Raw genomic sequence first — 24,007 nt, forward strand, 5'->3', positions numbered from 1 at the left:
AAGAAGCGAAGGCCCTGAGGGTGCAGCTGTTGCTCCAGACTGACAGAGAGAAGTGTCGGTGGAGAGCTGACGAGAGCCTGCACAGGCCTGTGTTTGTGTGTTGTGGGTGTGTAGTGTGCTCCACTGGATCGCTTGGTTGGACACACTCTGCCCAGAGGTAGAAGCTTGGAGGGGCAGTGATGTGGGCCATGGTAACTGAGCTGCTCTTCAGCTTTGTGCTGCTGGCCTTCCTGGTGATAAGCTGTCAGAATGTGATCCATATAGCCAGCGGCTCCTTGCGCTCTGTGCTCTCCTACGTGCACGCTGCGCTGGACCGCGAGCTGGGTGAGGCTGAAGGTGTGGCCGACGAGGAGGAGAATGTCACCACCCGTGTGGTCCGCCGCAGGGTCATCCTCAAGGTACCCCACAGAGAGGGGAGGGGAGGGGGGGGGGGAGGAAAGGATGAGAAAATTGACTAGCAATGGAAAAACATCAAAAGAAAGCGTGGTGGAAACAAATTGTGTGTTTGTGTGTGTGTGTGTGTGTGTGTGTGTGTGTGTGTGTGTGTGTGTGTGTGTGTGTGTGTGTGTGTGTGTGTGTGTGTGTGTGTGTGTGTGTGTGTGTGTGTGTGTGTGTGTGTGTGAAGCTCAGAGGTAATTGTAAAGCTCAGAGGTGATTTAAGGTTTGGCTGCGACAGAGGGAAATGTTGGTTAGGAGCGAGTGGAGAGACATACCTCTCTGTTTGTTTACCGTATTCACTTCTGACAATGCAATTTCTCCCCTGTAATGGGTTCAGTGAGCAAAGATTGTGTTAATAAAACAGTCATTCATTTATATTGTAGAATTTAATTATACAGGATACATGATAGAAGCAGCTTGCACAACTTTTGTTTTGCAGTATTTTCAAGGAACATCTCTCTGGATCATATTGTTCATATTTGGCCAGGTGAGATGGGATAGTGACAGAGGGAGGTAAGAAGAAAACTAGGGATGTTCAAACAAACCATAGGCCTACAGTTGAGACCCACTTATACAGGCCTTATACGTGCTGTTGTGGCTGTGAATGGTTGAACTTGTGTGTTCTAACTGTGAGTGTTTAAACCTATGAGCTGTCACGTTCGTTGTTGTAAGACTCGGACCAAAGTGCCGTGGTATGGTTCCATCATCTTTTATTAGAAGTGAAACATATACAAAACAATAAAGTACCAAACGAAACGTGAAGCTAATGTAGTGCTCGCAGGCAACTATACATAGACAAGATCCACCAAAAACAGTGGGAAAAGGCTGCCTAAATATGATCCCCAATCAGAGACAACGATAGACAGCTGCCTCTGATTGGGAACCATACCGGGCCAACATAGAAATACAAAAACTAGAGTACCCACCATAGTCACACCCTGACCTGACCAAATTAGAGAATAAAAGACTCTCTAAGGTCAGGGCGTGACATGAGCTCAGCTCAGTCTCTAAACTCACTGTAATAAGGACTAGGGCTGTGACATTACCAGTATCGCAATATTTTTTCCATGGCAAAAATTATAGCACAAAGCAGACCAAACTCTTTGGTCCATTAAAAACCTGCTGTATGTAAAAAAATGGTGTGCTAAAGCTTGGAAAATAACTAAATGTGACTCTGGATGACATAATGATGTTTGTTTCCAACATTAGGGCTGTTTTCCTAAAGAAGTTACATCTACTTCATGCTTTGTTTCCTTGTCACAATACTAACGAGTATCGCGATACTGGCATCATCCCGGCCCTAATAAGGACTGTAGTCCTCTACCACCCCATTATCATATTCTCCTCCTCAACACCTCTAATAACTCTATTCATTCCTGCCTCTATGGATTGTGGGGGATAGGGCAGCTTTTCCCATAACCATATGGGAAAAGCTGTCAAGCTCTGTGTTCACTAGTTAAGCTGTGGGACCTTTTAAGACTATAAATAGCTGTGCTGGCGCCTCCCATGTTATTAGGGAGTAATAGCTGCATTATCATGAACCTCATCCACTGTGATTGTATTAGTGCTAACACCACAGCAGTGCCATTAGTGATCCCCTGATCTTTACTGTATATCTCTCTGTTGTTTCTCTCTCTCTCTGTCTCGGGGGGTTGGGGTTGGTGACAATGGCTAAATGATGAGACTCTCTCTCTCTGGGGGGCTATTTTAAAGTGCTCTAGATTCCAGGAAACTTTTCGTTCTGTTCGACTCTTGGTTTTCTCTCTGAGTCAGACTCCTTACTGTGTAAGTGTGTGCTGTTGATGCATTTGCCATGAATATATGAGCAGGTGTGTGATGTAGTACAATATACCATGTGTACTACAGTATTGTTTTGTGATGTTCAGTACATGTTGTCTGTCCCGTAGGGTGACGAGGCCAAGGATCTCCCAGGGGAACAAGTGAGCGAGGAGCAGTTCACAGACGAGCACGGAAACATCGTCACCAAGAAGGTCAGATATCTATCCCAGCATGCCTCTCTCTACTCTACAGCCCTGCGCTGTGGCTTATCGACCAGTTCCCCCCTGTTACTATTCATGTTCAACTCACTACACTCATCCTCATAGAAATGATTATCACATTGATAATCGAGAACCATCACATTCATCATCATGCCTTGACTTATTCCCATGTCATGATTCTGTAATCGCGGCATGGGAAAATGACGTGTCACAGTCATGTGTAGTTACTGTATGAAAGGTTGTGGGTCACAGCTATAATGAGGATGATACATATAACCAGGACAGTGTTTTGTAATGAACATTAAGGTCCTTTGCTGTGAGTGAGAGGTACACAGAGAACTCAATATAGTGAGTTTACGTGTAGGTTCAACCTCATTCAATCTTTCCTTCCTTCCCTGCATTTCTCTCATTCTCTCTCTCTCTCTTTACCTGTCTTTCCCACCACCCTCTATCATCCTGCTCTCTATCCCTCCCCTGGTGTGTGTGTGTGTGTCCGTGAGTGTGTGGCGTAGATTGTGAGGAAAGTGGTGCGCAGGGGGAAGGGCTCAGGTGATGAGGGGTGTCAGGAGCGTTCAGTGGGCGTGGATGGCTCTCTGCAGGATGAGCTGGAGGCTGAAGCGGAGCAGTTCATGAACTACGCCGTCCTGAGCAGCAAGGTGGGCCACTGACCTGCATCAGCCAGGCTACACTCACCTGGGCTACTGTACGAGGGGCTGAGACTCTAAACAAACACAGTCATCTGACATAGGAAGAGCATTGGTTCACAAAGTGGACTCAAACTAAAGGGACCCATGTATACTGCCTTGAATGTATATAGGGACTCAATGTAGCAATCAACCACTACAGAAGATGACTAGGGTGTAGCTGGGAACTAGGAACTCTTTACTGTGCTGGGATATATACAGTGCCTTGCGAAAGTATTCGGCCCCCTTGAACTTTGCGACCTTTTGCCACATTTCAGGCTTCAAACATAAAGATATAAAACTATATATTTTTGTGAAGAATCAACAACAAGTGGGACACAATCATGATGTGGAACGACATTTATTGGATATTTCAAACTTTTTTAACAAATCAAAAACTGAACAATTGGGCGTGCAAAATTATTCAGCCCCCTTAAGTTAATACTTTGTAGCGCCACCTTTTGCTGCGATTACAGCTGTAAGTCGCTTGGGGTATGTCTCTATCAGTTTTGCACATCGAGAGACTGAAATTTTTTCCCATTCCTCCTTGCAAAACAGCTCGAGCTCAGTGAGGTTGGATGGAGAGCATTTGTGAACAGCAGTTTTCAGTTCTTTCCACAGATTCTCGATTGGATTCAGGTCTGGACTTTGACTTGGCCATTCTAACACCTGGATATGTTTATTTTTGAACCATTCCATTGTAGATTTTGCTTTATGTTTTGGATCATTGTCTTGTTGGAAGACAAATCTCCGTCCCAGTCTCAGGTCTTTTGCAGACTCCATCAGGTTTTCTTCCAGAATGGTCCTGTATTTGGCTCCATCCAGCTTCCCATCAATTTTAACCATCTTCCCTGTCCCTGCTGAAGAAAAGCAGGCCCAAACCATGATGCTGCCACCACCATGTTTGACAGTGGGGATGGTGTGTTCAGGGTGATGAGCTGTGTTGCTTTTACGCCAAACATAACGTTTTGCATTGTTGCCAAAAAGTTCCATTTTGGTTTCATCTGACCAGAGCACCTTCTTCCACATGTTTGGTGTGTCTCCCAGGTGGCTTGTGGCAAACTTTAAATGACACTTTTTATGGATATCTTTAAGAAATGGCTTTCTTCTTGCCACTCTTCCATAAAGGCCAGATTTGTGCAATATACGACTGATTGTTGTCCTATGGACAGAGTCTCCCACCTCAGCTGTAGATCTCTGCAGTTCATCCAGAGTGATCATGGGCCTCTTGGCTGCATCTCTGATCAGTCTTCTCCTTGTATGAGCTGAAAGTTTAGAGGGACGGCCAGGTCTTGGTAGATTTGCAGTGGTCTGATACTCCTTCCATTTCAATATTATCGCTTGCACAGTGCTCCTTGGGATGTTTAAAGCTTGGGAAATCTTTTTGTATCCAAATCCGGCTTTAAACTTCTTCACAACAGTATCTCGGACCTGCCTGGTGTGGTCCTTGTTCTTCATGATGCTCTCTGCGCTTTTAACGGACCTCTGAGACTATCACAGTGCAGGTGCATTTATACGGAGACTTGATTACACACAGGTGGATTGTATTTATCATCATTAGTCATTTAGGTCAACATTGGATCATTCAGAGATCCTCACTGAACTTCTGGAGAGAGTTTGCTGCACTGAAAGTAAAGGGGTTGAATCATTTTGCATGCCCAATTTTTCAGTTTTTGATTTGTTAAAAAAGTTAGAAATATCCAATAAATGTCGTTCCACTTCATGATTGTGTCCCACTTGTTGTTGATTCTTCACAAAAAAATACAGTTTTATATCTTTATGTTTGAAGCCTGAAATGTGGCAAAAGGTCGCAAAGTTCAAGGGGGCCGAATACTTTCGCAAGGCACTGTAGATTCCTCTGCTAGTCCAAACTAGACCATAGTGGGCTAAACCTGCATGGCCTGTGGTGTTTGAATGAGGTATGCGTGTTTGTAATTTAGATCAACCTGTGTTATCATTCCCCAACCCCCTTAGCGACAAACAAACGGAAGAAAAAAAGATTGCTTGCTGTAGTGTACTATCCTCTTAGCTTCCCCTTGCTGTAGTGTACTCTCCTCTTAGCTTCCCCTTGCTGTAGTGTACTATCCTCTTAGCTTCCCCTTGCTGTAGTGTACTCTCCTCTTGGCTTCCCCTTGCTGTAGTGTACTATCCTCTTGGCTTCCCCTTGCTGTAGTGTACTATCCTCTTAGCTTCCCCTTGCTGTAGTGTACTATCCTCTTAGCTTCCCCTTGCTGTAGTGTACTATCCTCTTGGCTTCCCATTGCTGTAGTGTACTATCCTCTTGGCTTCCCCTTGCTGTAGTGTACTATCCTCTTGGCTTCCCCTTGCTGTAGTGTACTAGCCTCTTGGATTCTCCTTGCTGTAGTGTACTATCCTCTTGGCTTCCCCTTGCTGTAGTGTACTATCCTCTTGGCTTCCCCTTGCTGTAGTGTACTATCCTCTTGGCTTCCCCTTGCTGTAGTGTACTAGCCTCTTGGATTCTCCTTGCTGTAGTGTACTATCCTCTTGGCTTCCCCTTGCTGTAGTGTAATGTCCTCTTGGCTTCCCCTTGCTGTAGTGTACTATCCTCTTGGCTTCCCCTTGCTGTAGTGTACTAGCCTCTTGGATTCTCCTTGCTTTAGTGTACTATCCATCCACCTTGCAAGCCTCACTCATCCGTGCTTAATTTCCCCATCATGTCCTGACCTGCATGTAGGACCAACCAAATAATCCACAACTTTATCTTGCTCTGATAGCTTGCACTGTCTCTCTGCATTGGCTGAAACAACAAACTAATACTTCCAGGTTTCCTAACAGCAGTCATGGATATCTGCTTTGTGTCTCCAGTCAGTACATAGATAAATGTCTCTTTCTCTCCAGTTGATATGAATGGCTGGGTGTTGGTTGGTTTCTATTGCTGTGCTAATGTAATGAGGTCCATTCTTTCCCCTTCAGTAACCCACATAGACAGTCAGTCTATCTGTCTTCTCTACCTCCATCCATTCAAAGACTCTGGTCCATTAACTGACTGTGTGCTGTATCACTGTATCACTCCAACCTGCAGTACTCTCTATTCCATGTCAATGTTTCTGATGCTTCTCCCTTTTCTCTTTTCCTGTCTGTCTTTCCCAACCCCCACCCCAACTATCTTGGCTTGGCTGTCTTTCCATCATTGAATTCTCTCCATTCCTCTCCTTTTGTTGTCTTCAACTCATCTCTCTCTTCGCTCCTTACCTCAATTTTCACTTTTAACCTCTTCTCCTCTCCATCGTCTCTTCATACACCTCTTCACCACCTCTGGTTTCCCTTCTCACACACTGTCCCACTATTCCCTCTCTCTCCCTATGTCCTGATTCCCTCCTCGATCTCTCTCTATCTCCTGATTCCCTCCTCGATCTCTCCTTATGTCCTGATTCCCTCCTCTATCTCTCCCTATGTCCTGAATCCCTCCTCTATCTCTCCCTATGTCCTGAATCCCTCTCGCTACTCTCCATCTTTTTGTTCTCCCACTAAATCTCTCCCTATGTCCTGATTCCCTCCTCTATCTCTCCATATCTCCTGATTCCCTCTCGCTCCTCTCCATCTTTTTGTTCTCCCACTAAATCCCCCTAACTTTAACTTCCACCTTTCCATCCTACTTTCATCCTCTTTTCCATCTGTTTCTGTCCCTCATCTTCCCATCTTCCTCTCCTCTGCCTCTCCACCCCTTCTCTGGCCCTCTCCTATCCTTCTCTCCTCCGCCCCTGTCTCTCCCCCCCGATGTAGCCGGATATTGTGGATGTGAAGAAGGGTGCTCAGATAGTGAAATGTGCCAGTCTGCGGAGAGTAAAGCAGTGAGGCATGCAGACAGAGTGTCAGAGTGACACGTCCCCGCAGGTACGGGACCGACTGACCCAATGAGACACCTCTCACCTGGGATAGGGCTCCTCCAGTTAATCCTGCCTCTCTGTCTGGATTAAATAGACTTAAATAGACCTGATAATGTTGTTACAGTAATGCAGTATTAATTTTAGTACTGCAGTGGAGAGTGACATTTGATGTGGATTAGCTTTGAACTAATACGGTATCATTTGCATTCGATGCCACTACTGTGCATTATTATATTACAGTATGACTGTGGTGTGGTATCCATTTAGTAGATTCACATTCAATGTTGACTATAGATCTGTGCTGGCAACGGAGGTACAAGTTCCGACTCAGCCTTTCCCGCCTATGGCCTTGAACTTTCCTCCCTTTGTCTCTTAATTGCCCATCTCCCCCTGTCTACAGCACTTCCAAATATTCTATCAGAAAGTAACATAGAACTTTATAAGATATTATATTAGTGTGTAGAGTTTTGTTGTAGATGAGTATCGGTGTGTCATATACAGTTGGATCATGGATGTACAGCACATTTGTTGTCCTAATGTCTTCGGAGAGAGTAAACTACAGCTGAATTTGTGCTCAGTGTGTGTAGACTGTGTTAGAGTGGGTATTCAGCAGGGTGTGAAGGTCAGTTCAATGTGTGTCAGTGTGTGGGGGTGTAGTACTAATAGAGTACATGTCTGACTGGATTTGATAAGAAAAATACAGTAAGCCTAGCTACATGCAGTATTTTTCTCCCTGTGTTTATGTTAGCGCTGACTGTTGTGCCTATTACAGATGGCATGGCATGTAGTTCTAGAATGGCAAAGGGTGCTGGGGATCCAGAATGTTTTAAAAGGTCAAAGTTGACAGGCTAGTTGTTCTTTCAAATGAAAACAATCTGGAGAACCTGTGTTTATGGGTGTGTGAATATGTATGTAAAAGCTTGACTTGCTTTGTGCATGTGTGTGTGTCACCCAGACGAGAAACATGTCCCATGAATTTGCACTCTGAGGAATGCAGTAGCTTTCCTCCGATTGCTGACATTTCCGACCAGAGACGGCACACTATTAAATGTCACCTACTACACTAAGTTTCACTTTGGTCAGTAAGACAGAAAAACATACATTATAAACAGACTAATCACATACTTGACTAACAATGCACAACACTCTCATAAAGCAGGAGAAATAGAGCCCCCTATAGCCATAGATACAGTGCCTTCCAACTTTTGTTGTGTTACAGCCTGAATTTAAAATGGATTAAACTGAGATTTTTTTATCACTGGTCTACACACAATACCCATAATGTCAATGTGGAATTATGTTTTTCAAATCTTTTATTTTAATCATTTAAAAATGAAAAGCTGAAATGTCAATAAGTATTCAACCCCTTTGTTATGCCAAGTCTAAATCAGTTCAGAAGTAAAAATGTGCTTAACAAGTCACAAAATAAGTTTCATGGACTCACTCTGTGTGCAATAATAGTGTTTAACATCTCTGTACCCAACACACAATTATCTGTAAGGTCTCTCAGTCGAGCAGTGAAACACAGATTCAACCACAAAGACCAGGGAGGTTTTCCAATGCCACGCAAAGTAGGGCACCGATTGGTAGATGGGTAAAAAAAAAAAAAAATTGACATTGAAAACCCCTTTGAGCATGAGTAATTTTAATTACACTTTGAATGGTGTATCAATACACCCAGTCACAACAAAGTTACAGGCGTCCTTCCTAACTCAGTTGCCAGAGAGGAAGGAAACCACTCAGGGATTTCACTATGAGGCCAATAGTGACTTTAAAACAGTTACAGAGTTTCATGGCTGTGATAGGAGAAAACTGAGGATGGATCAACAACATTGTAGTTACTCCACAATACTACTCTAAATGACAGAGTGAATAGAAGGAAGCCTGTACAGAATACAACTATTCCAAAACATGCATCCTGTTTGCAACAAGGCACTAAAGTAATACTGCTAAAAATGTGGCAAAGCAATTCACTTTTTGCCCTCAACACAAAGTGTTATGTTTGCTGCAAATCCAATGCAGCACGTTACTGAGTACCACTCTCCATATTTCCAAGTATAGCGGTGGCTGCATCATGTTATGGGTATGCTTGTGATCGCTAAGGACTGGGGAGGTTTTCAGGATAAAAAATAAATGGAATGGCGCTAAACACAGGCACAATCCTGGAGGAAAACCTGCTTCAGTCTGCTTTCCACCAGACACTGGGAGATTAATTAATGTTTCAGCAAGACAATAACCTAAAACACAAGGCCAAATCTACAATGGAGTTGCTTACCAACTGGTCAAGTTAGAGTTTTGAATTAAAATCGTCTTGAAAATCTATGGCAAGATTTAAATGGTTGTCTAGCAATGATCAACAACCAATTTTATGGGAGCCTGAATAATTTTGAAAAGAATAATGGGCAAATATTGTATAATCCAGGTGTGCAAATCTCTTAGAGACTTACCCAGAAAGACTCACAGCTGTAATCGCTGCCAAGAGTGATTCTAAAAATGTATTGACTCAGGTGTGTGAATACATACAGTATGTAAATGAGATATTTCTGTATTTAATTTTCAATACATTTGCACAAAATTTCTAAGAACATGTTTACACTTTAACATTATTGGGTATTAGGTGAGAAAAAATGTATTGAATCCATTTTGAATTCAAAATGTAAAATAAGTCAAGGGGTATGAATACTTGCTGAAGGCATTGTATATATGACTCTGGTGTCTGGAGTCCCCTATTTCCAAGCTTGAAAGGAAGGTTGGGGTAAATTGCCTCTTTATCCAAGCTCTGACAAGCTCTGACCTAGCTACTGTTAGAAACCCTAATAGGTGAATGCTTCCATACGAGGTTACTGCTTGGCTAATGGAAAACGCCGCCATAGATTTTAGCTAACCCGGTATTGCAGATACTCTCTTTGTTCTTGATTACAGAAAACAGTTATATTACAAATGTCCAGTTGCAGATGGTTCTACAAACAGTAGAGAAAACTGCATACCGGAAAAAAACATAACTGTTTGGTCTGATTCTCCTCACACTGATGGGAGGCTTGTCCTTGTGCCATATGAACCTTTGTTTCTCTTTCCCTCCAGGAGTTGAACCCCACACCAAAACAACCCTACTTAGACACATGACCGGCAGCAGGAGACAGGGGGAAGAGTGCACATGAAGAGGAGTGTAATAATGGAGATAAAAGAAGAGAGATCTGAATGACAAAACACCAACTTCATAATAACGACAACCACAACGGCTACGCCGATGATCTGCACGCACCGGAGAAGGAAATGGATTTACTTGTAGTTTTCGTACTTTTTTTTTTTTAAAGAAACAATCAAAAAAACATTAACTACTAGGCTAGAAGCATGATTTTGTATAAAACAAAAACCAAACAGAGACAACAAAAAAACTAGCAACCAAAATGTGCTTCCTGTTATATGTATCAGCATGAATGACTGCTGGCGCATGGCCTGTCTTTAACTACAGTACTAGGGGTTATGGGAGGGGCGGGGGGGGGACCACTCCCATGTGGGATGGGAGGTCATGATGAGGTGTAGGGAAAGGTGAATATGTCATACATCCCTTTCCTGAAGAAAAAGGGCAGTGTTTGTTTGTGAAACTTCTGAAAAGGGAGTCTGTTAAATACTCTGAATTATCTCTAGGCAAAGGTTTGCTCCCCTCTCCTTGTCACACTAATCAAACTCTTCTAGCAAACAAACAAACATCACCACAGGCTAGTTTCAGCCTTATGTCCCACTGTCCCACTCCAGTAGCCTACACTTAGGATGTTGGTGTTGTACATACTATATGCACTTAAATGATACGTGACTGAGTGTTACATGTGTTTTATGTCACAAAAACCTTATGCGATGCTGATGATGATGCTGCTGTTTCAGATCTGCCCTGGTTTTCTTGTTTGGTTAACTCTATGTGCATATTCTATATATCTTGATCTGTGTGGACATAAGAACAAACAAAACAATCTTTGTGTCATTCTGCCTGTTTTATCTGTCAGTTTTTGTTTGTCTGGTTATTTGTTATTTTGTGATTTTCATGTGCTCCCTCCCTTTGCTCCCTTCATCTCACCTATTGGCTTCAGAAACATTTCATAGTTCTTTGTGTTTTAGGACGAGGAGTTTCTGTGTTGACTTGCATCCCCAACCCCATAACCAACCTCCCCTTGAGTGGTTTGTGTGTTTCCAAGGTGAATGTTATTGGAGTAAATGCTGGTGCGATTATTAGGACTTTGAATAGGCCTTTCCCCTACCCTACAGTATGTGTACAGCTATAGTCGAGTTTGTCTGGTGGATCCTGTCACCACCATCTCCTGTATGCAGCCCACTTCAGGCATCTATACACCCCATCCTCCCTACACTCCCCCGTCCCTCTCAATGTGGATGTAGCAGTCCTGTCCTGTCCCTATCGATGTGGATGTAGTAGTCCTGTCCTCTACCAGCAGGGGTCAGGGTTTCCTAATAATTAATGTAGCATCTCCCCTCTGCTGTGTCTGTCCAACAGCGACAGTGTTTCTGTCTGATATCACAGGATATATCCAAGAAAGAGTTTACAGATCATCTCAGCACCTACCCGTCATTCGATAAGGGTAAATAAGTAACTTGACCACCATAGGCAATAATGTAGCTTTGGTTAAGCTGGTTACAGGTGAGAGTCAGCCAGAGAGAGGAATGTAGCTACTGAGATTTGTAAGTGTTGGGATTGTAAGTGTTGTTTGTATTGTTGGCAACTCTCAGAAGTGTAGCGAAGACAGCCAGCCACCAATCACTGTGATAAAAAACTGTAATATTGACCCCACAACTGTGAGCCCACACAAACCCACCCCAAACCTTGCTCCTGTCCTCTGACCCCTCTCTTCATGTCTGTACAACCCTACCCTGTTTCCCATCAGAAATGTATTGTTGGATGTTTGTTTAAAGGAAAGCAATAATAACATTGGTTGAAGGAGTAGGTTGTGTGTGTGTGTGTGTGTGTGTGTGTGTGTGTGTGTGTGTGTGTGTGTGTGTGTGTGTGTGTGTGTGTGTGTGTGTGTGTGTGTGTGTGTGTGTGTGCACTATGATCCCCTTGATCATTCACTACTTTGACTTTAGATGTACTGTCTGATCATGCCAGAACCCGAGTAACCCACTTGCTATCCACTTGACCTGCATGGAACAGAAAGAGTTGTGGTTGTGTAAAGTAGACCAAGGAGACATGTTAGTGGACTGAGTAACTGGTTATGGGTTGTTGGAGAGTTCTCTTAATCCAAATGTTTTTCTCCCAGTCCCAACAGTGTTTATTTTTTTGTGTGTGATTGTGTGTGCTTGAAGGTTGGGGGGGCAAGGAATCTAACTTCATACCAGCCATTCCCTGAGTTTTATGCAAGCTGTCAAATGTATCATTTTCAAACTCATCAAGGGAATGTAGCAACACTGAAAAACAGCTAAAAGTGTCCACTCATTGTTGATTTAAGCCTTAATGACATTCATATTTTACTTTAAGGAAACATTTGAATGTTGTGTGCGTGAATGCATGTGATGAGTCCTCTGATTGTAAGTACAATTGAAACTGACACAGTACAACAGCATTTAGTTTCGACAAATGACAGTGCAGGGTTGAAGGAGGTAAATCGGCATGGGTGTGAAAGTGATATGAGACTACTGGTGGACATAACAGAGGCTCTCCAGTCCCTAACCTAATTCATACAAAACATGGTCACAGTAATGTTACCTCAGTACATTATATCATCCTACATCATATTAGATGTATAGATCATCTTGGCACTGTACCGTAACTGATCTAATACATTACATTTCTCATATCGAAGGAAAATGTGTCACAAACACTCCAGCGAGTATATAAATCAACACTCTGCAATAATAATACATGTAAATGAATCTCCAGTCCAGGTCCATGCTTTATCCGCCTCTGTAGCCACAGATAATGAATGTAAGGTGTTGCTCTGTAGATGTTAGTTGAGTAGGAAGGCTAGATGTCAGGCTGTTTGAGTCTATCTACAGAACTCAGGATCTGTTGTTTATCAAAGAAACTGTATAAAACTGAACACTCTTATATATGCATACATATTCATAAGTCAATACCCATCCATGCATGATCAGAACAAGAGAATGAGAATGAGAAAGAGAAAGAGAACAGATCTTCAGCTCAGGATTTTGTATTGAGACATTTGATCATCTATCCCTCCCTCTGCAGGGGGGGTGACAGGGACAGCAGACTGGGCTATGTGGATCTATGGGAGAAGAGTGTTAGACAACTCTCTGACAATACATGGGGACTTCATTTGCTAGGTTTTTTTTAGATGGCAAGCATTTTTCCTCAACACCGCCCACCCCCATTCCATCCCTGCTCCCTATAACCAAAAAGAGATTGAGCCAGTTCTAAGGCTTCCTTCCACACAGTGACAGGTTGAGCGGAGGAGTCAATGAGAGGGAGGAGTGGATAGGACTTTAGACTTATTCAAAGTTATAGTGAAAATATCATGAACTGAAGGACTATGGAGGTGACGACATAAACCAAGTTCATGCAAAAAATATTAACTGTTGCAAAAACTAGAGAACACATATACTCCTTTAGAATGTATTGAAGACATTATTAACGCAATAGCATATTACTCAATACTTAGGAATGCAACTGCGCACATGCACAGAAAATGTTTTTAATATAAATGAATATATATATAATATATGAAAATATATATTTACTTAGAATGCTATGCACCCTTGTCAACAGGATTATAGTAATGTTATGGATGTACTTTTGGCATCATAGCTACCAAGAGACTGTTGAGTTATGGGTAATGCCTGAAACCTGGAAAAAATAGGGGTCTTGTGGGTATTTTAACTTGTTTTGTTTGCTTTTTTTATTGTTATGAAGAGGTCAAATATGGAAAACGTATATAAATGTACAATCCTTTTAATCAAGTGGAATCCAATGACATCTATAGATAATCTACCCTGTACACCAGCTCAAATCATTTACACAATTAATAAAGAAATTAAATGTCCCTGTGTTTGTGTGTGTGTGAGTTTGTATGAGATTAGTATTATTTTACCTGTTGAATGTATGTGAACAATATTAATACATTTCACCGGATGGCCAGAGGCCTATAGCTTGTTTTGTTTTTCAATGGCTCTAAAGTTTTCACAGTTGGGGTATTCTTTCACAGAAGGATATGGTAGGGAGCAGATCTGGCAATGAGAAATTGGTTGTAATTATTATGAAAGTTGTATTATGAAAGTCCTGGAGCATTATGTCAGTAATAGCTCAGGATATTGAATAGGTCACCTTTACTCAAAAGCCATGCATTGCATCCGTCATTATATGACTATAATGTTTCTAACATTTTCAAGAACACAGACACACTGATTAACAGTATCATATTATTACACCGCATTGATTGGTGCCTAAATCAGTTTGGCTCACTCGCTATTTTCCAACTTGGACATTTGTCGATATACTGTGTCTAAGAAACCACACCATCCAACAGTGGGGGGCGGTATAATATCAATGAGTGCGTGCTGAGGGTGAGTTTGGAAGAACGTGTGCGAAAGTCCTTTAATAAATAAAGAACTTGGCCTCTGCTATAGGTTTGCGTCTTGGAATGTGTGACTAGTTAACATTATTTGTACTTATTATTTTATGAAAAGTAGCTGGTTTGCTATTGATCCAAAGCAAAGAACTGAGAACCCCACAACAAAAGTTTAATGTCCAGGTTCTTTACGTTGTTTAATTTGTAGATATTAGAAAACGGCCCTGTGTTTGGAAAATGTCTTCGGGCTGTCAGAAAACCACTACTAGCAAGTCCATTCCGACCAGATGGGTGACTATAAACGACGCGGCGCACATGCCCCACGACTACTCCACAACTCCCGGAGGAACTCCGTTCAGCATAACTCCTGGAGGTAACAGTAGCTAGCCTTTATATATGTGTGTTATGCCATATGTAACTCAACGGGAAATTATTAGATTGCTAGACTAATTACTATGCGTTCGAGCTATGCAGGTGCCCCGAACACAACCTCGATGGGTTGTCAAATCTCTAGTCAAGGACAAGGCTAGCAGTCAAATTTCTCTAGCAAAATGTTTGCTGTGCAGTATTGTACACTGACAAACGCATTAACTTCAGCCTGCAACATACTCGTGTCTTTCTCAGTGACTTTGGAACGCTATCAGAAACAAAACATTGTTTGCATCCGCTTGTTAACTACAAAGCGTATATAGTGTAACTTTACGTTGTTTAATTTGTACCACCAGGATCATCATCATGTACCAGCTGGTGTGCCTTGATATCAGTAGGAATCTTGCTTCAATCAGCTGTCTCGGCTAATAACTGGAAGTAGTGGTAACTTATAGACAACTACAACATAACTACGAGAGATCGTCAATTGGCTTAATTATTTAGCTACACAAATGTTAGCCAACGAGTTAGTTTGGTAGTAGTTACAGCCCGGGGCCCCGGTTTGGTTTCTGCCCTAGCACTAGGCAGATGATTCAAATAACCAACTCATCGTCAAGCGTTGCTTATTTCAACCCCTGGTTTATAGCATGGCAACAATAGATTGAGTGATTGTTTTGTTAAACCTTTATTTAACTAGGCAAGTCAGTTAAGAACAAATTCTTATTTACAATGACAGCTTACTGGGAACAAAAAACTGCCTTGAAGAATAACTGATTTTTACCTTGTCAGCTAGGGGATTCGATCTTGCAACCTTTTGGTTACTAGTCCAACTTTCTAACCACTAGGCTACCTGCCGTCCCAGCAAATTACCGAAGCGATTATGCAATGGAAATCACAGGTTTTCCCTTTTTTAATTAAGTTAAATGAAAACAGACAGGGCAAGGATATGGGTATGATTACCGCAAATTAGACCTAATTGACAACATGGACTTGTCAGCTTTTTCCTAGATCAGAGTTTAAGTGTGCACTTTGTAGGTTCAATTCCTATTCTGTTTTATGACAGGCGTCTGCAACATTTAATCCGTTCAAGGATTTAGGGCTTTTATTAGGATCCCCATTAGCTGTTGCAAAAGCCACAGCAATTCTTCCTTGGGTCCACATATAACATAACAATACAGAACAATAATAGACAAGAACAGAGATGCATACGTTTAAAAGTGTATAATGTGTTGACCGAACACTACATACATAACTTATACATACCAGTTAACATTTACATACAAGTGTAATGAAGTCAGATAGGGGAGAGGTGTTACTTTATTAGTTTTTTAAACCCATGTTTGGTGTTCACTTGGGCTGTCTGAGATGGAAGGGAGTTCCATGCAATCATGGCTCTAAAAAGTACTTTACCTGAATTTGTTCTGGACCTGGGGGCTGTGAAAAGACCCCTAGTGGAGTAAGTTAATTTTGGGGGAAAATGTTCATATTAATGTTTCCTATAAAAACAAGAAGCGATGCAGTCACTCTCCTCAACTTATAACCAAGAGAGGCTGGCATGCATAGTATTGCTAAATGCTAATAAAACCAAATGTATTCTGTTCTCTCGGTCTTGTAATATTGACCGTGAGAACCTGCATATGTGCACATTAAAGAGAGCCTAAATTGAGCAAAAATACTTGGGTATTTTGATTGACAATAAGCTCTCGTAAAACACACATTGGAAAGTAGCCCTCTGATTACAGTGAAGAGCAAGACTGGCTGCTCTGTTCTGGACCAGCTGCAGCTTTCTTAGGTCGTTCTTTGCACCACCTGACCATATGACTGGGCAATAATAAAGATAACAGAACTAGAGCCTGCATCTCTTTATCACGGACAGACTTCTCTCCATCTTTACAACCATTGAGTTGTAATTGAACCATTATGCTTTAACCAAGACCGTTTACAATCTAAGGTAACACCAAGTAGTTTAGTCTAATCATCTTGATCAACAGCCACATTATTCATTATCAGATTCAGCTGAGGTCTGTCTATAACTTAAGGAATGCTTTGCACCAAATACAATGTTTTTTTGAGAGATGTTTAGGACTAGTCCCCCATTCTAAAACGGAACAACTCTTTGTTTAGGGTTGCAATTATTTCATTATCTGTGTTTTCTGGCGTGTATAATGGTGAATCATTCGCATACATGGACACAGGCTTTACTTAAGGCTAGGTATGGCATTAGTAAAAATAGAAAACAGTAAATGCCCAAGAGAGCTGCGACACACCAACATCAACTTTTTTAAATACATTTTTTTACATAGGCAAGTTGGGCAAGAACAAATTCTTATTTACAATGACAGCCTACTGGGAACAGTGGGTTCACTGCCTTGTTTAGGGGCAGAACAATTGATTTTTGCCTTGTCAGCTTGGGATTCGATCCAGCAACCTTTCGGTTACTGGCCCAACGCTCTAACCACTAGGCTTACCTGCCACCCCACTTGTTGTATTCATAGGATGCATTATATGCACATGCATGCGTGGTTACATCTGTGCAACAACTGACATGAGTGCTTTCATATCGTGTGAAGCAGGTAGAGCAAGCAGGTAGAGACTAGAGTGCATTGCAAAGTAAAAGTATCTGACATTTTAAGTAGTCCCAGAGAACATATTTGTTGCATGATTAATGCATGGATTGCATGCCATTGTGAATTGAATTATGAATATGTAGGCTAGGACACTGTTGCCTGTCATGTTTTTTAAAGCGTTTCCACACGGAAAAGTCTAAACAGAATCCTTGTGACATCCCAACTCTGATGTAACCCTTTTGAAATTGACATTTTCAAACGGCTATGGTTTAGGTTAGGGACGTTTCAAGGATCCAGGAAAGCACTAAATGTTTCCACACAAGGCCTTTCACTTCCTCCCTCTTCACTTGGTGACAGCTGAAGTGTTGGTGGTGGCGTTCAACACTGATTCAGAGATGATTAATGCACTAGCAGAACCTGCCAGATCATGTTGTTAGGAACATCAAATCGCAATAAAATCACAGTATCGCATTACATATAGAATTGTGAGAATCACTATACTGTGATTTTTGTGTGTGTGTGTGCGCGCGCCCGTCCGTCCGTGGCGTAGATTGTGAGGAAAGTGGTGCTCAGGTGATGATTTAATTTGTTTTACTTTTATTTAGACGGGGATCACCATTGAGACCAGGGTCTCATTCTCAAGGAAGCCTTGTGAACATGAATCCACAATTCAATACAACAAGATTAATCAAAACAAACACAACACTCACATAGTATCTCCCTCAAATTGGCTCTAAACTGTCCAATGGAGACCAGCGAGTCAAGTCCCCAGCTCAGTGGAGACCCATGGGTCCTCCAGAACCAGACAGTCCAGAGAGCGGGGATGAAAGTTGCTGGATCTTCAATTAATAAGTGAGCCGATGTAGTTGGGGATTCTGAAGAACCCTTTTAAATACAAAAAGTAGGCAATGTTGAGCCCTTCTGGTAGTCAGACTCCCAGCCAACAGAACTATACAAAATGCAGTGATTTGTATGAAAATTGTCCCCAGTGATAAAACACAGTGCTGAGTGATAGACTGAGTCTAGAGGTTTTAAAACAGAGGCTGCAGCATGTATGTAGACTATATCACCATAATGAAGTACTGGGAGAAGCGTTGTTCAAGCAAATCTTCCTCCTACTTTCCAAAGTGAGGCAGGATGGTTTCTTTTCTAGTAATAAAATTTAATTTCTCTTTTTTTTGTTGTCAGTTTTTCAATGTGTGTTTTAAGAGCTTATTGCCAATCAAAATAACCAACTTGCTCAATTTAGGCTCCCTTTAATGTGCAAATATGCAGGTCCTCACGGTCAATATTATGAGACGGAGAGAGCAAAATACATTTGGTTTTATTAGCATTTAGCACTAGTTTAAAATCGGTAAGCAATTTTTGAATTGAGTCAACAAAGTTGAAGGTCATGAATGGCCTGCTGTACTGAGGGCACGGGGGTAAATAACTGTATGATCCGTGTAGAGATGAATGTTACAGGTTTTAACAGACAAATATTATTTGTATAAATAGCGAAGAGAGCAGGGCCCAGAATCAACCCATGTGGCACACCTTTCGTAATATTGAAGAAACTACATTTGATTCCGTTAGATAGGCAACTTGCAATTGGTTCAATAACTATTTCAGACAACCTTTGAACAAGTAAGAAATGGTTAACTGTGTCAAACGCCTTTGACAAGTCAATATATAAGTCAGCGCAATGACTTTTTTATGATCTAAACAATATAGCACATCATCTAAGATAATTGTAGCCACTGAAACAGTGCTATGTCCAGGTCTAAAACCTGGGTGCTCATTAAGAACAGAATGAGAAGTTAAAACTGTTCTACGCTGAGAGTTGGCCAGGGATTTTGTCAAGGCAAGATGGCTTGGAAATTGGACAGTAGGTATCCAATTCAGAAGGATCTCTGCCTTTGTGTAGGTGGAAGAATTGTGCCCCTTTCCAGATCTTACAGATAACCACAGAATAAATTGTCAAGTTAAAACTATAGGTTAATGATTCTGCAATAAGTGGGGCAGAAAGCTGCAGCAAAAGGGGATCAAGCCCCAGTGGAGTATTTTACATCGCTCTTCATATTTGCACATTAAAGGAGCCTAAATTGAGCAAGTTGGTTATTTTGATTGGCAATAAGCTCTTAAAACACACATTGAAAAACTGAAAAAAAAAAGAGAAATTAGATTGGTTTCTTTTCTAGTAATCATAGACATCAAATGGTTGAAATAAATTAGGAATTGGCACCTAGGTATTGTAATATCATATCCTGAGGTCCCTTGCAATTCCCACCCCTAATTCCCTATAGAGTGCACAACTTTTGACCAGGGCCCATATATAGGGAATAGAACGCAGAGAGCTCAGTTTCCTGCTCTAATATTAGTCCAAGGTTAACAGGAGGGATAATGCACGGAGGGATCCCACGGGTTACTCCTCTGCCTTTTTGCTGAGGTTTGTCCTTTTAGGCCACTCATCAGTAACGTGGGAAATTCTGGCACAGAAAGCAGCTGGCCGATTATATGTAGGCTAGCTTGCCTTGAACCACCCTTTGGTGAGCAGATATCAGTGACTGACTACCCTGTGGACAGGACAGCACAGAGGACAGTACAAACAGAACCATTTTGCACCATATATATTTTAAGGATTCATGCAATCCCTGCATTTGATTAATTTGTTGATGCCATTAGTTGTAGTTTTTTTCAGCCATCAAATCATTGGGGCGGTATGTTGATTTATGCACTTGTAGATTATTAAAAGTACACACATTTTTAATTATCATTATTTATGTAGAGCTTTCACTTCACACACGTTCTCAGTGTTCCAAAATATCCAGACACCTGTTGTGAAAAGTATGAAAGAGTATATGATGTGTGAGGTTTCAGTGCAGGGAGGGTTCAACCAAATAGGACTGCGGAACAGGATGAGTGCTATGGAGGGATCGTGCTCCTGTTTGATCCATAACATTTGCATCACTATTTATTGAACATTTCTACCCCTACCCTCCTCTTTCACCTTAGGTACAAGAATTATCTACGACCGGCAGTTCCTGCTGGAGTGCCGCACTTCCCCGCTGGCCAGGACTCCGCCGTACTCTCTCCCTGACATTCCAGGGGTCACCAGCCCACCCTCAAAACACATCATCAATGTAAAGGCCCATAATGGAGAACCACTGAACAACAACATCACAGGACCTGCTGACAGGAGTGCTGGTAAGAACGTGATCCAGTCAAGCAGGAAAACTATTTACTCGTATCTCAGAGATTACTGTGCCAACAACAAAATAACATCCCCGAAAACAGTCATAGGAAATCAATTTGTTTTATGGAAAATATGTTATTTAATTAGAGAAAATGTTCAGATTTACTGGAAGCTCAATGTTTGGATAATTTTCAGGTTTCAATATTTGCACCTTGTGAAAGTATTGCCTGTCAGACTCTTCAAATAGGCTATTATATAGGGTCAGTAGGAAATAAATTAACACATGTGTTTTTGTTTGTGAAGGGGATGATGCACAGTTTGAAATGGACATCTAACTGGTGGTGAAATGAGCATTCTAGAGGGATGTGAAACAACTTCACATACTACCATGATGCTAAAGAAGAGGCCCAGCCAATCCCCTGTCCAGACTCGCTACAATATTGTCACCCTGTGTTTACAGATGTGTCCATTAGTTGATGTGTGTTAACTTTCAATACCAGTGGTGTTGTTACTGTGAAAACTGCTCAAAGGTAGTCTGTTGCCTTTCTCTTGTGAACCCAGCAACAACACTGAAAAAGACTGCCCCAGAGGAGTGGCGTGGAGGTAACGATTCAATACAATTGTTTTCATTCTTTAAAATTATTTTGACACTCAAATCACCCTAATCATGGGCTACCCACCCTTCACCTCTCTTCAAATACTGCCTTCAAAAAAACTTTACATTTCTACAGATAGTCATACAAAGGAATGTTTTTGTCACCTTTTAAGTTTTGAGACAAAATAAATACATTTTCACATGGTATGTAAGAAGAAGAAATAAAGCAAAGAGAACATATATTTGGTAGTAGACTTGTTTCCTAAAAAGTAACACGTGTGAATAGAATGGGTATGTGTATTCCAGAATCACAGGATAGCTTCTGTCAAACCCTCGGGCACTCTCGGTAATCTGGCAAGTGTCATTAGTCTCATGGTAAATGGGTTGCTGACTGCAATACATGTTCCCCTACGGAAAACCCCTTTGTATCATACAGAAAAAAATGAATGACCCACAAATGGTTATTCCACTGGTAATATAATGTAACAGTAAAATAAAAGACAATATTGTTACTATGAGTTCTAAATTACAATTCCAGCTTTTCCTGAAACGTTTCATTTTAAATGTACATGAAGCCATTAGATAATTTTACCTCTAGTCAATGTTAAATTTAGCTCGAACTCAAAACGCACTACAATGGTTGAACTTGATGTCACTGTTCACATCCATCAGAATCTATCGGCACCGCGGCTACACATCCACTGGCACGCTTCCATTCTTCTGTGAAGCAAAGCGGTAAATGTCCTGTGTTTGTAGTGTTGCAGGAGTTACATCTGTGGAATTCTTCAGGAAGTTCCCTCCTGCAACTGATAACATTCCAGAACCAGCAGCCTGGAAAGCAGTAATCAATACACACCATGATGTCCTTCCTCTCATCCAAAAGCCACACTGTCTGTATGCACGTTATAAGCAGTAGGCCTATATGGTTGATTTTAGAAATGCAGTGTATTTCTGATCTTTTTTTCACTAATTGGTCTTTTGACCAATCAAATCAGCTCTGGAACAGGTCTAATGTGAAAAGATCTGATGTGATTGGTCAAAAGATCAATTTAGTGGGAAAAGAAATCGGAATTGGGCTGCCTATGATTCATATTGGCTGTAAATGGAAGAACTTGAACAACAAGACCTATGATTATTTTAAAAGTAGGTTCGTCTTTTTTTAAACATCCATTATATGCTTTAGAGGTGATACATTCATGACTTTGTTATTTAGAGAATTAAATTAAATGGATGCTTACATATTCTGATAAATCCCAATGTAAATTGGGACATTTAGCCTTCAAGCGACTGTGATATTACCTGTCTGTGAGACTCTGTCAAACGAGTTATTTAGCAGTAAGTCGGGTATCGGGTCCAGTCAGAACAAAGCAAGAATGACACACCACACCACACCACAGGGCCCTGCAGACATTTTTCAAATTGCAATCTAGCACTTCATTCTGCCTAGCCACTAGGAGTCTCAACCAGATGCTCTACTTGCCAAGCAGGAACCAAGGTATGTTCCTCTGTCAGAATTCAATAATGCATAACATCCTATGCACTGTCAATCTTTTTTTTTCTCTGTGGGAATCTGTACCAATAAAGTAAGGGTGCTATGCATAGGACATAGTGAAACAACATTTAGGATACATAAACAGTGTTGCATCAATATTAGCCCACTAGACTATCTGAACAATGGACTGACCACCAGGGTTCTGTGTGTGTGGTGGGGAACAGAAGGGGGTTGTTCATGAGGGTTCAGTGTGTGTGAAAATCAACACGTACTAGAGAAGCTGTGACACCTGGCTCCTTGTCACTATCCTTAAACTGCAGCACTAACGGGAAACCCACTGGGCCAGTTCCTCATGCCCTGCCGTGGTGTCTGAACAAACACTCAAGGGTCCAACCCCAGGCCCCATAATGACCATGACAGACTTTTGTCACCCCAACAGATCAGCCTGTTTAAATTGCTTTACTATTGATCAGCATGGATTGTCATGGAGGCAACAGTGATTATTCATCTGGGCTCAACACTGAGCTTTAGTTATTAGTTAATGCGGCTTTGATGATAGCTTTGAATTCAGATTTGACCTCTTGACTGTGATCACACTTTTTTTGGGCTGTACTTGCATAAATTACATTAACAGCTTAGTTTTGGAACGCATCCTGCCTCTTAGTTGGTGCACGGGTTAAAACTATTTGAGGGCAGTGTCTTTCCTTTTGCTAAGAGAGAGACTTAGGATAGGTGTAATTTCAGGGCAGGGGAGTGTGAAGATGTGGAACGACACTTTGCACTTTACCACTCCTCCTAGCCATGCACACAGTAGCTTCACTAACACCATTCTGCTCTTGTTAGGGGGTCTATATTCCCCCATTCCTGTCACTCTTGCTTCCTGGCACCCCTAAAATAAACAACTGCTTTTTTCTTTCCACAATTCCCCACCCCTGTCTTGACCCATTCCTAGTCATTGCTCTGTTCATTTCCTCCCTATACCCGTTGCTTTGAACACAATCAACTAGGAAATTGCTCGGCTGGGCCTTTTTACAAGGGGCACTGATGTCTCCCCATAATCTGTGCAGTAATACTATAAAAATATATGTGGATTTGAGGTGAGGATGGTAAAGCAGTTCACACGTAACTGGTCTGAAAAGCCATAAACACGCTTGTCTTGATCAGTTCATCATGACAGTTTAAGAACATATTAGGCTTGTTGGGGGCCATCCTATTCTCAAGTACACTGTAAAAAACAACAGTTGTATCTACATACAATGTCAATATTAGATATATATATATATATATTAGATATTAACATTGTTTAGGCTT

At 41.5% G+C, this 24,007-nt stretch overlaps 2 protein-coding genes across 11 annotated transcripts in view; both read left to right on the plus strand.

Annotated features, from left to right (window-relative positions):
* The window catches only part of LOC115140096 (ankyrin-1-like), an 81,423-nt gene extending 67,450 nt beyond the window's left edge, over window positions 1-13,973 (plus strand). For 7 of the 9 annotated variants that reach the window (XM_029678186.2, XM_029678180.2, XM_065026665.1 and 4 more), the window contains 4 exons: window positions 2,346-2,429; window positions 2,951-3,094; window positions 6,866-6,976; window positions 10,051-13,973. In XM_029678186.2, coding sequence (XP_029534046.2) covers window positions 2,346-2,429; window positions 2,951-3,094; window positions 6,866-6,937 — 300 coding nt within the window. In that variant the 3' untranslated portion in view covers window positions 6,938-6,976; window positions 10,051-13,973. The remainder of the gene's footprint in view (window positions 1-2,345; window positions 2,430-2,950; window positions 3,095-6,865; window positions 6,977-10,050) is intronic. The other 2 variants (XM_065026661.1, XM_065026666.1) reach the window with 2 other exon arrangements.
* Window positions 13,974-14,425: 452 nt separating this feature from the next.
* Window positions 14,426-21,446, plus strand: LOC115140583 (eukaryotic translation initiation factor 4E-binding protein 2-like). 2 transcript variants are annotated; one of them, XM_029678924.1, is made up of 4 exons: window positions 14,426-14,493; window positions 14,707-14,871; window positions 20,429-20,620; window positions 20,913-21,446. In XM_029678924.1, exons 2-4 carry the CDS (start codon window positions 14,736-14,738, stop codon window positions 20,942-20,944), a joined length of 360 nt encoding a protein of 119 aa, XP_029534784.1. In that variant the 5' UTR covers window positions 14,426-14,493; window positions 14,707-14,735; the 3' UTR covers window positions 20,945-21,446. The 2 variants fall into 2 exon arrangements, with proteins under 2 accessions (XP_029534784.1, XP_064882740.1); XM_065026668.1 differs by lacking the exon at window positions 14,426-14,493 and having other exon boundaries at window positions 14,500-14,871.
* Window positions 21,447-24,007: the final 2,561 nt, after the last annotated feature.

Source organism: Oncorhynchus nerka, linkage group LG13 (assembly GCF_034236695.1).
Source record: "Oncorhynchus nerka isolate Pitt River linkage group LG13, Oner_Uvic_2.0, whole genome shotgun sequence".
Lineage (NCBI taxonomy): Eukaryota > Metazoa > Chordata > Actinopteri > Salmoniformes > Salmonidae > Oncorhynchus > Oncorhynchus nerka.

Coding starts and splice junctions, on each gene's coding strand:
- LOC115140583 (XM_029678924.1), top strand. CDS start 14,736: ATGTCTTCGGGCTGTCAGAAAACCACTACTAGCAAGTCCATTCCGACC. Junction 14,872..20,428: donor GTTCAGCATAACTCCTGGAG/GTAACAGTAGCT, acceptor CTTTCACCTTAG/GTACAAGAATTATCTACGAC. Junction 20,621..20,912: donor ACCTGCTGACAGGAGTGCTG/GTAAGAACGTGA, acceptor TTGTTTGTGAAG/GGGATGATGCACAGTTTGAA.